Genomic DNA, 14,380 nt, shown 5'->3' on the forward strand with positions numbered 1-14,380 from the left:
TAGGAGGTGCCATGCAACAACCAGAGTAGGGGGATGCAAGAGAATTAGTGCTAAATCACAACCATGTGGCAATACACAGTTTAATAGAAATGGGTTCATTAAAATGTAAGAATTAGCTAGGAATAAGCCTGAGTCATTGGCTAAACAATTATAATTAATATTAAGCCTCAAAGTAATTATTTATAAGCATTCATGGGACCGGGCAGAACACAGGAAAGCTTTCAGCTACAGTTAGCTGTGTTTCCTTTTAGTTTGGTCTGCGTGATGATTTCATGAACATGTTGTACAGTGTGTGTCCACATTCTACTGAAGCTAAATATATGACCCCGAGGATGCAATATGTCTAGTTTTTCTGTATACTAGTGGGAATACATGGAGTAGGCCATGCCATCCATATCCTTATCCAAGGTGCCATCTGCCTGTGCAGACCTTGACAGGGAAATCATTGTGCAGCCCTAGTTACCTGGAACTTGCTGATACAGATCCACGCCTGTGAGTTGTGGGTTTACAGGAGTGTGACAGCTCACCTGACTAAAGAAGAGTCTTTAAAAAAAGTTGGAAACTGCTTTTTATTAATAAGACATTCATTTCATCAATGGGGGCTTTAAGACAGCGGCCATCACAGACAGTGTGTAACCTTAGCAAACTATGAAAGCAATGGAAAGAAGAAATGAAATAACAAAGCATAGCAAAACCTTACACTAAAATGAAGAAAACCAAAAAACTAATAAACAAATATCCTGAGATATAAACCAAACCAAACCAAAACAATCTAAAACATAACAAAAACAACCAACCAAACAAAATTCCCACTTCCCTTTGGAATTTTCTTTAAGAAAAAGCAAATCAATAACATGAGCCAGGAGGCAGTGGATTAGTCTTTGTAGTGAATGATCTTCAGCAAAACTTGTGCGTGATATGGGGTCAGCATCAGCTCTGCACTAGAGAGAGACTCTTAGGCTTTTGGGTGTGGTCTGTTTGGATAACAGTGTGACAGAGTCTTCCTTGTCAGATTCCACATCACATATGGAGTCAGCTTGCCAAAGCCCTTGACAGTAGCTGACAGAATAACTCTTGCTCACCCACATATCTCCCTCCATGTTGTTTTGCCTACTTGCTGATGGATGTTCGGCTTCTGAGTAATTTGTGGGGTGTCCTCTGAATCTCAAGCTTATTTCTGATACAGTCTTTTCTCTGGAAATTGTGAGCCAATAGAGATGGATAAGATTGTGGCTGGACCCTCTGATGATTGGTTGATATTTGCCTCAATGCTCACAGGGAAGAGGAGGTGGCCTGGATCCTGGAGTATAGAATATTGTGCCTTCAAGGTGTCTCACATTTCCTCTAGGCTTCTCAGTTCTCTTACGAGGTGCTGTCAGAGAAGAAATGGAAATCAGACATAGAAACAGTCTCTCTGGGACACAGACAAGAAAAAAATCAGGGCCTATTCACTCTCAGTAACGAAAAGTCAAGGAAGAAAGCCCACATTGTGAATCCTGTGGTTGGTGGAAATGGGGTTGGATGGTGGGTCACTTGCCTGGCACATAGCGCTCCTGCTGCAGCAGCTCCCTCTGCAGGAGGCTCTCCTCCTGGGCTGTGGTCTGTTCTAGTTCATGCTGGAGATGTTCAAACCTAGAGGAGAAAGGCAGCTGGTACAGAGGCCTGGTGGGGCCTTGCCATGTCAGCTTCTGAGCCCCCACCAGTTGGAAAATCCATTGTCTTTTAGCTGAGCTCATTGACTGCTTCTCCAAGGGAAAAAGGGTCTGAGTGTCCCTGGGAGGGATTTTATTTCTCAACATTTAAAAACTGCTATAAGTTGAACAGGAAAATACACTGTGCTGTACTTGAAAAAAAACAGCATATTTTTTCAACAGTCAAAAAACATTATTTAGGAGAAATATCAATATCTGAGTCACATTTCAGGAAAGATACTCCTGGCCTTAATTAGATACCAGGTGAATGTGAGCAAACTGTAAAACTCCATGTCTGCCCTCTAGTGGAGCCCACACAACACCTCAGAGAAGGCTACACTCCTACAGCCCAGAATGTGCAAGGGGTTATTATGTCAGCTCCATATCTGTTTATGGCCAGAGTAAATCTTCTCACAGGAAAAGGATGAACCCTACAGAGAGCCTGCAATCAGCAGGAGTGTGCTGCATTCATGTCAGCAAGAAGATTAGAAACTTATCTCTAAATGTGATGTTCCTGAAGGAAAATAAAGTGGCAGAGGACACACTGTCGCTCACAATTGACCTCCCACTTCTCACGGGAGAAGAAGGGGACACAGTCCCTAGAAGATTCATAACCAAGCATACTGCTACCTGAACAAAAGTTTCTGGTGATTCACCAAGTCGATACTCTGAGGTATTGTTTCCCTGGATGTGTGTGGGAACCTTGCCAAATACTCTAAATCCCAAAGACGTCAGAGATACCGAAACAGAGGATCGACTAGACAACAACTGCTTCTGTCAGTCCGTGCTCCTACCTCTTCTGGGACTCAGTGAAGTGATGCTGCAGCTTTACTGCCAAGTCCCTTTGCTGGATAACCAGTTCCTTCCGCTTCAGTAAAAATTGAAGGTGTTCCTCCAGTCTTTGATGTTCCTATTCATTAGAAGATTGTGGTTCTTAGGTCAGGGTTGTTTGCACCCACGTACACAGGTCTGCATGCTTGTACACAGACACACTCACACAGTTCTGATCATCACAAGTACAGGATGCACACATACAAGCACACTACATTGCATCCGCATATGTAGTTCCTAGGTAACACGAATGGAAGAAGAGATCACCTGGGATCTTCTAGAGAAGAGAGTTAAATTTCAGTAGCCCACACCCTCTCCCCATGTATTTTAAAACAGGCACAGGGATATGGTGATGTGGTGACAATTGTATACTTTGTCTCTGTTTTGATAATTTCTCATTTTATTTCTACTTTATATATGTGGGATTTGTGTGCCTGTGTGTCTATGAACCACATGCATGCCTGGGAGAACACAGGGGCAGAGCAGTCAATGTAGTGCTTGCCTTACAAACCCAGGCCACAAAATGGTGGATGTCAGGGTTCCTTGACCAGTTATCTAAGCTTGCATAGCAAGTTTTCAAGACTGTACTTTCTTGGAAAGGGAAAGAAATGCAGACTAAGACAGGAGCCGGACTGAATCGAAGAGCACTGAGAGACAGCACTGAGGACCCGCTGCCTCCCCCTGTAGCAGAAAATGTACTGCAACACTCTAGTCCTCTACTCAAAAAGCTTAGTTCTGTGGTACAGGACCCCTGCCTGATGGTGGAACAGCCCCTTCCTCTCACTCAGTGCTTCCCTGTGGCTCCAAGGAGGGCAGCTTCCTCCAAGAGGAGCTTTCTAAACCACAGGTTACCTCAATTTCATCCCAATGAGTTTAAGGAATGAGCTCAGAAAATCAGGAAAACTCTACAATCAGGAGTTAAAGAAACCCTATTCTTGCAGTAAGATGGTTAAGTCATAGATTTCTCTAAGTAACAGAAGGCTGGTTGATTCATGACCAAAATAGGTACGTCTATTACTTCATGCTTAACAATATTCCATGGAAGGGCTTGACTTCACTGAATTTCTACTCATCAATAATGGGCATTTGGATATTTTCTGGTTTGGCGATTGCTCTGAGAAATGCTTCTGTAACCCAGATGTCCCCTAAATTCTCTGTGGACCCTACTTCTCCTTCTGGGATCACAGTGTCATCTTGTGACTGCAAACAAAGCTTCTGAAAAGTTATACATAGCTTCTCATTGGGCTACACAGTTTTCAACCCTCGCAATATCTGAGGGTCCTCATTTCTCCCAACCCCCATCAGCCCAACATTAACTCAGTGCAAAGAAGCTTGGAATGAAAGCAGCTTCTGAGTGCTGCAGACACAACATGCAGTGAGTGCTTTAGACTAGGATGAGCCTAAGTGGGCTGCACTAAGACAGCTGTTCTCACAGCTCAGCATGGCTGTGGGACGTCTGCTGGGGGGGACACCTCTGCCGTTCAGAATCTCTTATGATAAAATCTAGGCCAAGTTCCAAAATACAAATGAGCCAAGATTAGACAAGGTGAAAGGAAACTGGCAGCAGGCAATGATGAGGAGAACAAAACAGGATGCACAAAAGTCATTCGTGGGCAGTCACCTTTCACCCAGCAGAGAAGAACACACATCCTCATCCGGGCTTTATTGCTCTCAGGTCCCTTGATTTCCCTCATCAGCCTCGTTCTCACCTTAATGTCCTGCATTTGCTTGGTTTTCACCAAGGATTTCTTTGCAGATGAATATTTATGTTTCTACAACACCTGAGAAACTTTTAGCTGCATCGGTTTGTGGTTCTTTGTGCAGGTTAGCTGTGTGGACATGCCAAAAGATGGGCAGCTCCATGTGCTCTATGACAGATGCAAACTGAGGCTAACCAGAGCAGGAACAGTACTTTCTATTAACACTGGTCTCCATCATCCTTAAGGATGTCCATCATCCCACAAGTGAGCATACATATAGAGGCTCAAACAATTCTCAAACCCACAAAATTACATATGAACACAACACACACACACACACACACACACACACACACACACCCTTCCTGAACCCAGAAAAGCAGAGAAGACTAGAGTGTTGCAGCATCTTTCCTGCTGCAGGGGGAGGTAGCGGGTCCTCAGGGCTGTCTCTCAGTGCTCTTAGACTCAGTCAGGCTCCAGCCTTCGTCTGAACTTCTTTCCCCTTCCAGGAAAGTCATTCATCTCAAGACTCACTGATCATACAGTAAGTGAAAACCTCTGCACACCTGAGCTTGACCGCAAAAGACCAAGTCCCAAAGGAAGAGGCTGCACATGAAGCCTCCCGATAGCTCTAAACTGACCCATGAAGTCTCCTAAGAAACCTTACCCAGGCTCCTCCAAAGAAGACCTTGATAGCACCAGAGAATGAAGACACCCATGGTCATGACCCAACAACTTTGGACCATAACACAGGGCATATAATATGAAAATAGCCCCAGATCATTCAGTAGGAGCCTAGTGAGGTCACCGAGTGTTGTTCTGAAATGCATCACTCTTTACAACTATGAGGGGAATCTGTCCTAAGACATAACCATGCACATGATAGAGTGAACATCAAAATGTCAGCACTGAGATGGACTGCCCGGTTGTGTGTTGTGAGACCAATGAGACAAACCAGACATTTCCTGGGAGGTTACCTCAGTTTGGTGAAAGGAAAGAAGTCTACTGTTTCTCTTCAAAATAGCTCTGGGGTTGAATGTTTTATTACAAAACTCAAAAATTCCAAAGTAGTAAAAATATGTAAAAATGAGAGAAAACACCAAGTCCTTTCTTTTTCTTACCAAACAAACCAGTTAGCAATAAGATGAGACAGAAAAAGACAGGAAGCTCTCCCTGTGAAGAGACAGATGATCCAAAGAGCTCTGGCCTGGTCGCTTACCCAAAATGAAAATTTTCTATTCGACCAAGCAAATGATCCACACACCTTTGTCTTCACTCACACACTCACTCAAAGCTCTGGGATTCTCCCTATGTGGCTCCCAACATTGAACCCTTCCTACCTTACTGACATGTAGGTGTGTGATATGTGATTTACCCATCTCCTTCAAGGAACTGCAGCTTCTACCAGAGCAGGATGTTTGCAGTCAGATTGTGTTTTCAAAGAGGTAACTCCCCAGAAAGACTTGTGAAGGATCCCAGAAATGAACTCTGAGATGGAGCGTAGGTGGTCAGCTGGGTAACTGAGTGGACGGTTACATGACGGTGTACATATGTGTGTGTGCGGTTAGATAGGTGGGCAGCTTGCTCCTGCTGCCTCAGCTTACCTGCTGCTGCTTTGTCAAGAGGTCATAGATCTTCTCAAGGTCCTCCTCACAGAGCCTCTTTGTCTCCTCACAGGACTTTTGCAGGAAGATCTGCTCCTGCTGCAGCTTTCTGTTGTCCTCTCTCAACATGCCCACTCTTTCCTTCATCTGTGTCCTTTCCCTCAGAAGCCGGCTGTGCAGGGTGTTTAACCATCACAAACAATGATGAGCTCCAGTCCACCTCCATCTGCCACTCCTACCTACTAATACCACCTTTCCTGCGAGGTCCCATGTCCTCAGACAGCCCCAGACTGCAGCCCACATTAGCCATGCCAGTATCATCCAGGTGATGTACTTCTGAGAACAGGATTCTGCAACCCCAACACACACCGGTCCTAAACTGATCATGGTATTGGAAGAACATCGTCAGGTATAGAGTAAACATGGTCTGAGGGAGGACAGAGGACCCAAGAGGAATACATTCCACATCTGTATCCCATAGCAACAGGCTCTGTAAGCCCCTCTCAGAGTCCCAGAGACCATTCATGATGCAAACCATGTATTCTATCTAGAAGCTCTGGAAGCTGACAGGACACTGTTGGGAGGGGCTCTCTGACTCCTTGCACTCGGGAGAAATCAGTCTGGGAGGACAAGTACAAGGTAAATAAGCTAGGACCACAGCCCTCACTTTGGTTCAAAGAGAAAAAGTGCAGCAGCTGTCCTTCCGAAGTGCGGGGTCCCAGCCAATCAGACACTCACCTGTAGGAATTGGTCTTCTCAGTCAGCTCCTTGCACTTGGAAGAGGCCTCACTAATTTCTTTGGGGAATTTCTCCAGCTCTGACGTTTCCTTCTGATGATCCTTTTTCAGCTCCTCACGCTCAGAATTCAGCCTGTGGCAGAACATGGACCCAGGAACAAAGAACCCCATGAACACAGTTATCAGCACCCCATGAACACATGAATTGAGCCTGTGTCTTGGATTATCCTAGTCCACTGGGTGTCACATCCTGAATCCTAGGTACTAGGACCTGTTGATGTTATTAGACTTGCTACCCTGCCTCAGTGTCAGAAAGGCAGAGCGTCAAGAGGGAGACAGACAGGGCTACATGAGCTTCCCCAATAGGCCTGGAGGAACAAACTAGCTCTTTTGAAGATGTCCCAGGAGTCTGTGCTATGGGTCTGGGCCTACCTGAAAACTCTGATGACATGTCTCCTCTATTCAGAATAGGGATTGTTTATTCTGTGTTCTTGTTATCACAGAGATCCCAGAACTCATTATCAGGATTTCCATTGAGGAGACCATACAGCACAATGACTTTATAAACTCTCCAGGGAAATTCATTCAGTCACCAAGGCGAGCACCAAGAATGAGGGCAGGGATGCTCAAAGTGGGACTCCCTGACCTCAGCACTTATATCACCAGAGACTCTCCTCAGGACAAATCCTCAGTCCTGCTACCAATCTCTGACTCACAGGACCTTGATGGACACACATACGAATACACACTATAAGGGAACCCTCAGAGACAGTACAGAACACACTCAGACACGACAGCATAAAGAAGATTTGTTGACACAGAAGAGCAATCATGGAATTGGTCCTGGGTGGAGAGGAGCCTTATCTGAATCAGGCAAAGGCTGAGAGCAAGCAACTGGTGTTTTTTTCAGCACTGGGTTTTTAAGGAGATAAGGGGAAATCTGTGCTAGGATGAGTTGGTGAGACCTGATTGGACAGCTAAGCCAAAATAACCAATTAATGAATTTTGATTGCTGGACCTTAGTGTTTGGTTTCAGAAATGAGTCAGTGGCCAAATAAGGGTATGAATCTTGGGAAGAAATTTTAGGAATTCAATTTAATGTTTTACCAAGAGAGTGGGAAGGGAAAAGGGCAAAACCTGGCACTGCCGTGTTGGCAGTGTTGGGCAATACACAATTAGGATGCCAGAGACATGCAAGCAGGTGGCATTATCTCAGAGTGCAAGGAAGAAGGGCAGAGAGGTGCCGGGATGAGCTCTAGGCCTTCTGATCACACACTGAGATGGACCAAGTGGAACCAGGCCCTGCTCCAAGAGCAACCAGCATGAAATCCTCCGTGTCAAATACAAAGACTCCCATGAACTCAGCACCCAGCATCTCCCACAAGCCAACACCTGTCCAGGCCTTCTGGAAATGCATGTTGTGAGCTTACACACTACTACTCCACCCATAGAATGTGAATCAGGCCACGGGCTCTGCTTTTCATTGGGAGGAAGCAGTACAGTCTGTGTCCCCATCTCTCTCCCACCCAGGCTTCAGTTCTGCCTCTCAGATGCACTCAGGAAAAGTAGTTTGGTCAAGAGGACACCTTGGAGCTGCAGCCTCAAGTGGCATGAGGAATGCTGGGACTGACACAGTGGGGTCAAGACAGTCACCAGAGAACTGGACATAATAAGTACCTGTTGTTCACATCACTGTTGGTATAATTGGCCAGGATTGCACGAAGTTCATTCCTTTCGTTGGTCATCATCTGAAGCTGAAGGGTCAGTTCATGGACCTTGTTCATCTGCTGCTCCTGCTCAGTGAGGGAGGCTGAGGTCCGTGCCTTTCCAGTACTCCCTGTAGGTAGACAGACATCAGTGATTTTGTAGATGTAGATGGTACAGGGCCATGAGAGACCATGTTGAGTCCTCAGAAGAGGCCTGAGGAAGAGGGAATGCATGGAACTCACTGAAGACCCCACAGAGCAGAACAACTATCCTCGAGTTGGGACCCATAAGCCATGTCTCTTTTGCCAATCACTGTCTCTAGATATGTCTATCAATGTTGGGGAATATTATTTTCAGGTGTTGACTTTGGTTTTACTGCGTTTGTTTAATTCTATGAAGGTGTGTTACTGTGCCTGTCTATAACACCTGAACATCCTAATAAAGAGATGGACAGCCAATAGTGAGACAGGAGCAGGGATAGGCGGGACTAGCAGGCAGAGAGTATAAATAGAAGGTGAACTCTGGGAGGAGAACAAGGAGGAGCCCAACAAAAGAAGGGGAGGACTCCAGGGATCAGACACCAGCTCACTCAGCAGCCACGGAGTAAGAGTGAAAGTAAGATTTACAGAAGAGAAAGATAAAAGCCTAGAGGCAAAAGGTAGTCAGGATAATTTATGTCAAGAAGAGCTGACAAGAAACATGACAAGCTGAGGCTGGGCATAGATAAAAAGGAGCCTCGGTGTGTGATTTATTTGGCAGCTTGGTGCTGGGCCCCTCCAGAAAGCCAAAGGAGTAAAATTTTTCACAAGACCTCAGTCTCTACTGCAGCCCCACTGACCCTGGGAGGTACAGGCTAGCCCAGTCATGCTGGTTTGGAAATGTCAGCTCATGTCTGATGAGAAGCAGGAAGGTCCTGATGCCCTACTGCTTTTCACCTCCCACACCTGCTAACCTGTGTCCAAGACTAAAAGCAACTGAATGTCTCAGAGCTGAGTGCAGGGAAAGGGAGTTTCCCTCCCAGATATTCACATCAGATACCCACAGAACCAACAGAAATCCACTGGGGATGAAGGCAGGAACACCCAACCATGACAACTCACAGTGACACTGTCTCCTGCTGTATTCTTCCCACTCACAATTATAGTAAGGAGCTCCCAGCATAACCTTGACCATTCCTAACTCCCTGCCAAACTAAACGTCAGAAACCCTCCAATTGTGGTCTGCTCTTTAGGAACCCAGAGAAGAAGCATAGGCCCATTGCTTCAGATGGTCCCTGCTTCCAAACCCCATTTCTAGAAGGTCCAATTTGAGTCTCACTTTCTTCTTAGAAAACCAGAGATTTGTCTGCCAATCGGTGTGCTTAGTCTTGCCAACACGTCTCTTAGTGAACCATATAAACAATGAATGCCTCAAGGACAACTGGTGTCACAACTACAGTGGTAATTTCACAGAAGATGCCAAGGGCTCTTCAGGATACAATAAAATGTCCAGACAAGAGACTTGTAGGATCACAAACTATCTGATAGATAGCACTTTCCCAAATCACAAAAAACCAATCTACCCTTTCCAGGAGCCTTCCCTGGGACACAGTGGAAGCCCTTCAGCACCATTTCCTGTCAACCCAGAGGTTTCCCTGATTCATTAGAATCTAGTTCATTCTAATTCATCCTGTGTGGAGGTCAAGTTTTACTTTCCATACACTACCCAGGAATGACTCTTCCCATCCTTAAGATGACTAATCAGTAAGATGAGAAATAAAGGATGCTAAGACATTAGCTCAGGATGATGGGGAAGGAAGATCAGATTCATGAAGTGAACAAGCACATCTTGGTAGGTCCTTGGGACTTAAACAATGTTTGGGGTAGTTGGGGATTGGAGTGTCCTGTAAGAACATTAATATATCACATAGGAAATAATTTAATATTCATCAAAAGCTTCAGAAGAATACTTTCCAGCCCTCACAGTGTTAGGAAAGACATAACCAACTGTTCCTAGTTAAGGCTGAATATTCCTAAGCCTGGGCATCCCCAGGGGAGCCCCCAGTCACCAGGAATAAACAGTTGCAGGAGGAGTGAGGGTCCATTCCTGCACTCTAGTTAGAAGAGAGATGATTGGCTAGCGAGAGGACAGGAATTCTACCTTAGGGGTCACTGACATGCAGCAATAATTGGTGGCTCCTGCCCGGCAAGAGGATGTGATGTAAAATATGAGAACCTCCAGCTTTGTCTGGGAGAAGTTACTCTCCCTCTTTTTAGTGACATGCAAATAAAAGAAATCCAGTGCAGGTGGAGGGCAGGGCTGGAACTGGAACCACCGTGCTTCCTACACAGAGGCCAAGGGAAAGCAGAGGGCCCTCAGCACAGCAGTTAAGCCTTGACCATCCCTGGCTCTCTGCCAAACACACCATCAGAAATCCTCGACCCTGGGTCTGCTCTTTAGTAACTCAGAAAAGCAGAAATGGGCCATCGCTTCCCAGAAACTCCCACCTCCTGAGTCCCACTCCTGAAAGGAACAACTTAACCCTTCCTCCTTCAGGAATCTCTCTGTCCCCTGCCCAGGACTCACTGCGCTTTCTCCAGAACCATTTACTTCTTGATGTGTGACTCGGAGACTGAAGGCCATCTTCCCTGTGCCTCTCTCTGGTCTCCCTGCGCTCTCCATCCTGTCTCCCAAGCAGCCTGTTCAGTCGTGTCAGCATGGCTGTGGGTGAACCACACAGGCACTGAACGAACGCCTCAAGGGCAGTTGGCGTTGCCACAACACTGGTGACATCACAGAATTCCAGGCTCTCCAGGATACAGTAGAATGTTCAGGTGGGGGACTGCTGATGTCATATGATACAGCTATTAACCCCTGCTAACAACTTTACCCAAAAGTGACCTAAAACTATATGTGGGATAGAGTGTTCCATGATGTGATGTCTCTCACAGGGTCCCCACAATACAGCTGACTCAGGCTGCACTCTTGGGCTTCTGATACAGACTTAGAGCCTGACACTATGTCACTGATAATCCCACCATCCCTGTGTCCTTGGATGGCTCCCACCACAGGTCCTTAATCTGATCTGTCTTCCTAGTCTGGAAATAAAATGCCTTTCAAAGCAGATTGGGAGTCTCAGTCACTCTGAGGCAGGAGGGTTAGGAGCCTAAGGTTAGTCTGTGCTCCAGAGGGAGACACTTTTGTTTGGTTGAGTTTGTTTGTTTGTTGAGATGGTGAGTGATTTCCTGCCTCTATGTGGCCCTGAGATTGCCATAAGACTCGGTTGTCTCACTAATTTAAAAAGCAGCAGGCTGGACATTGATGCCTCCTGAGGTCTAGTGACAGGTGCCCTGTGGAAATTCTAGAAAGGTCCACAGAGATATCTGTTCTGTGCGTGGAACCTGACTGCTGCCTAGAGTTCTTTGACTTTATTTTGCAGCCCACGGGGCACAGGAAATGTTCCCTACCCTGGGCATTCATAGGGCCTGTGTCACACCTCCCATCTGCAGCCAGTGCCTGCCTGCTTGTCATAGGTCTGACCTCTGCTACTGTCAGCAATGTTGGCACCTGCAGCTACCACTGCATGGGACCTTGTCCCTCCCAGACCCTCCATTAATCCCCACAGTGTTCCTATCAGATACAAGTGGCTGCCCAGCTCCTTCCCTCTTTTGTGGAGTCTCAGGATCTGACCCTGTCTGTTTGGCTCCTCTCATGTCCACACTGGATGCTCTGTTACCAAACTAGCCCAGCTGGCCTGTGTCTCACATTCCTCTCACATAGGTCCAACCACAATTTCCTTGTATTCCTGTCTCCTCCAGCTGTGTCTGGTTCTTCTGGCTTATATGCCTCCCGTCCCCCACACCACAAACACACATTATAACATTTAGATTTGTGAGTCACTCCAGTTTTTGGAAATTTCTGATAAGTCCTTCTTTGCTGTAGCAGATGGTTTTCCTGACACTGGAGGACCCAGAGCAATGCCGAGGGCCTGGCTTCATCCATGCCAGTAGTGTTTTATGCAAGAACTTGCAGTCAAAAATGGTGCTGAGCAAATCAGTCCTGTCCAGGCTGCCTAATGACTATGTGACTGTGGGAATGCACCTTTGCATGGCATCCCAGGTGGTTAGTGTCATTCACCTCCCTCATGGCCACAATCTCATGATAGTGACCCAGTACCAGACCCTGGGGTACTGGAGAGGTGTTCATTGATCAGAAATGAAGATGTATGAGACACAAGCCTGTCATTCCAGTGTTGGGGGTACAACATAGGAAGATCAGGAGTTCTAGACCAACCTGGACTACAGAAACTCTGGTACAAAGAAGACAGGCAGACCAGGATGGGAGCTCAGTTGGTGGAGGGCTTCCCTAGGAGACATTAAACCCCAAGCTCCATTTCAGCACCGTGTAAACATGCCTTGACATCCAGGAAGAAAGAGAGATCAGAGCATGAAAGTTAGCCTTAGCTACATGGTGAGATGGAGGCCAGCCTGGGCTACATGTTGGAAGAGAGAAAACTGGATTTTCAGGACACAGGCAGGGAGACCCCAGGGATGGAGAAATGCCTTGAGAGATGGAGAGATGGGTGACAGAATTTGTGCAGTTGGTAATTAGTGTGGCCCAGTACAGTCTTGGAGGGGTGCTGTCTCCAGGGTACCTTATCCCACAAATGGCAAGAGTGGTCTCAGGAAGAAAGAACGGAATTATCTGAGCCCTGCTGTGGAGTTAGGGGAGGCTCCACAGGGACCTTCTCACCATGTTCAACTGGGAGAGACAGAAGGCCACAGTGACCCTCAGGACTTGTTGGTAGTATCCCAGAACCACTGCATGGAGAACACACCGTGTCCCTTTTTGGGCACCTAGAAGTGGGTGTTGGGTTGTGCATACGTGAGTAATGTGCATTCAGAAAGAAAGAATCGAATTTAAAGAAGTATAGAGAAGTGGAAAGTTTAAATCAGGAGTAAAAAAATTGTAAATAATAAGTTTCATATATGGGATAAGGAAAGAATATTCAGTTAGATATGCTGATAGCTAAAGGGAGTTAAAATGGAGCAGACACAGAGGCAGAGATATTTAGAGTCTGTAAGCGTGATAGCCGCAGAAATGCAACTTTTATCGCTAGCTAAACAGGTAGGAGAAGTAAAAGAACTATGGCATTTGGCCTAAGAATCGCCTAGGTTGCTGCTGAGATTGAGGTGCCAGGCACAGGAGGCACACAGTAGCCGCTGAATCTGACCCACCTGCGGATGAAAGGCAAGCCAAAGTGTAGAGAACAAATTTTACCCTACACAGTCAGTAGCCCAGAGTAGTCTAATAGAACAATGGAGAGGATTCAGGAATTCTCCTAATTTTATGATGACAAGTTAAAATTGAAAAAAAAAAAAAAAGTTTAAAATCGGTGTGGCTATCCGCAGCAGAGCTTGTGGTGGCAGACTGACAGGCAGAGGGAGCCTATGCCCTGCCCCCTGCCACATGGCCTGGCTTCAGCAGGGAGCTGAAAGGCAGCTTTGATAAAGGAGCCTCAGAGAGCTGCAGCTTCAGGACAATTGAAAATAAACAAGCAGGTTAAATATGCTTCTTTTTCCAGTTCACAATTTTGCTTGTTTGTCAAAAATCTGCTGTTTGGGGCTGGAGAGATGGCTCAGAAGATAAGAGTTCAATGCCCAGCAACCACATGGTGGCTCACAACCGTCTGTAATCAGACCTGGTGCCTTTCTTGCTAGCAGTACATTGTATGCGTAATAAATAAATAAATTTATTTTAAAAAATCTGCTGTTCAGAGGCGTGTGGATTCGTATCCAAGGTTATTGATACCAGTTCTTTTGATCCTCAACTCCTTTTCAGTCTGTTTTCAGGACTGTGACTCTGCAGTGACGTTTAAGCCCATGGATTGTGATGCATTCAGAAGTTCCTTGATTTACAGGAGTTATAAGATTGTTTAGGCTATCCTGAGCATTTTTTCTTACAAAGTGGAAAATTGTTCTTTGAGGTCTGTGAAGAATTTTGCTATAATTTTAATGGGCATTGCATTGAATCTGTAGATTTCAGTAAGATTGTTATTTTTGCCATCTTGGTTCTACCTTCACAAGAGAATAGCAGATCTTTCCATTTTCTGATGTCTGAAATTTCTTTCT

At 45.9% G+C, this 14,380-nt stretch overlaps 1 protein-coding gene and 1 long non-coding RNA gene across 2 annotated transcripts in view; one reads left to right on the forward strand and one right to left on the reverse strand.

The window, feature by feature from the left end:
• Nucleotides 1-5,305, forward strand: part of LOC148119436 (uncharacterized) — a 25,015-nt gene extending 19,710 nt beyond the window's left edge. The window contains exon 3 of the long non-coding RNA XR_015735369.1: nt 4,732-5,305. This is a non-coding gene — a long non-coding RNA (uncharacterized LOC148119436). The remainder of the gene's footprint in view (nt 1-4,731) is intronic.
• LOC148119437 (disks large homolog 5-like) lies at nt 1,530-11,015 on the reverse strand. Its single transcript, XM_087897739.1, has 6 exons — nt 10,836-11,015; nt 8,241-8,400; nt 6,565-6,696; nt 5,827-5,998; nt 2,486-2,601; nt 1,530-1,632 (listed from the first exon to the last, which is right to left on the reverse strand). The coding sequence occupies exons 1-6, from the start codon at nt 10,966-10,968 to the stop codon at nt 1,530-1,532; spliced, it is 816 nt and encodes a 271-aa protein (XP_087753865.1). The 5' UTR covers nt 10,969-11,015.
• Between the last annotated feature and the right edge of the window lie 3,365 nt (nt 11,016-14,380).

This window comes from Myodes glareolus, chromosome 17 (assembly GCF_982192425.1).
Source record: "Myodes glareolus chromosome 17, mMyoGla1.1, whole genome shotgun sequence".
Taxonomy (NCBI): domain Eukaryota; kingdom Metazoa; phylum Chordata; class Mammalia; order Rodentia; family Cricetidae; genus Myodes; species Myodes glareolus.

Excerpts from the sequence above, each read along its gene's own strand:
- LOC148119437 (XM_087897739.1), bottom strand. The coding sequence starts at position 10,968 with ATGCTGACACGACTGAACAGGCTGCTTGGGAGACAGGATGGAGAGCGC. Across the intron at positions 8,401-10,835 it reads ATGGTTCTGGAGAAAGCGCA|GGAGTACTGGAAAGGCACGG; the intron begins GTGAGTCCTGGG and ends GTCTACCTACAG. Across the intron at positions 1,633-2,485 it reads TTCACTGAGTCCCAGAAGAG|GTTTGAACATCTCCAGCATG; the intron begins GTAGGAGCACGG and ends TTTCTCCTCTAG.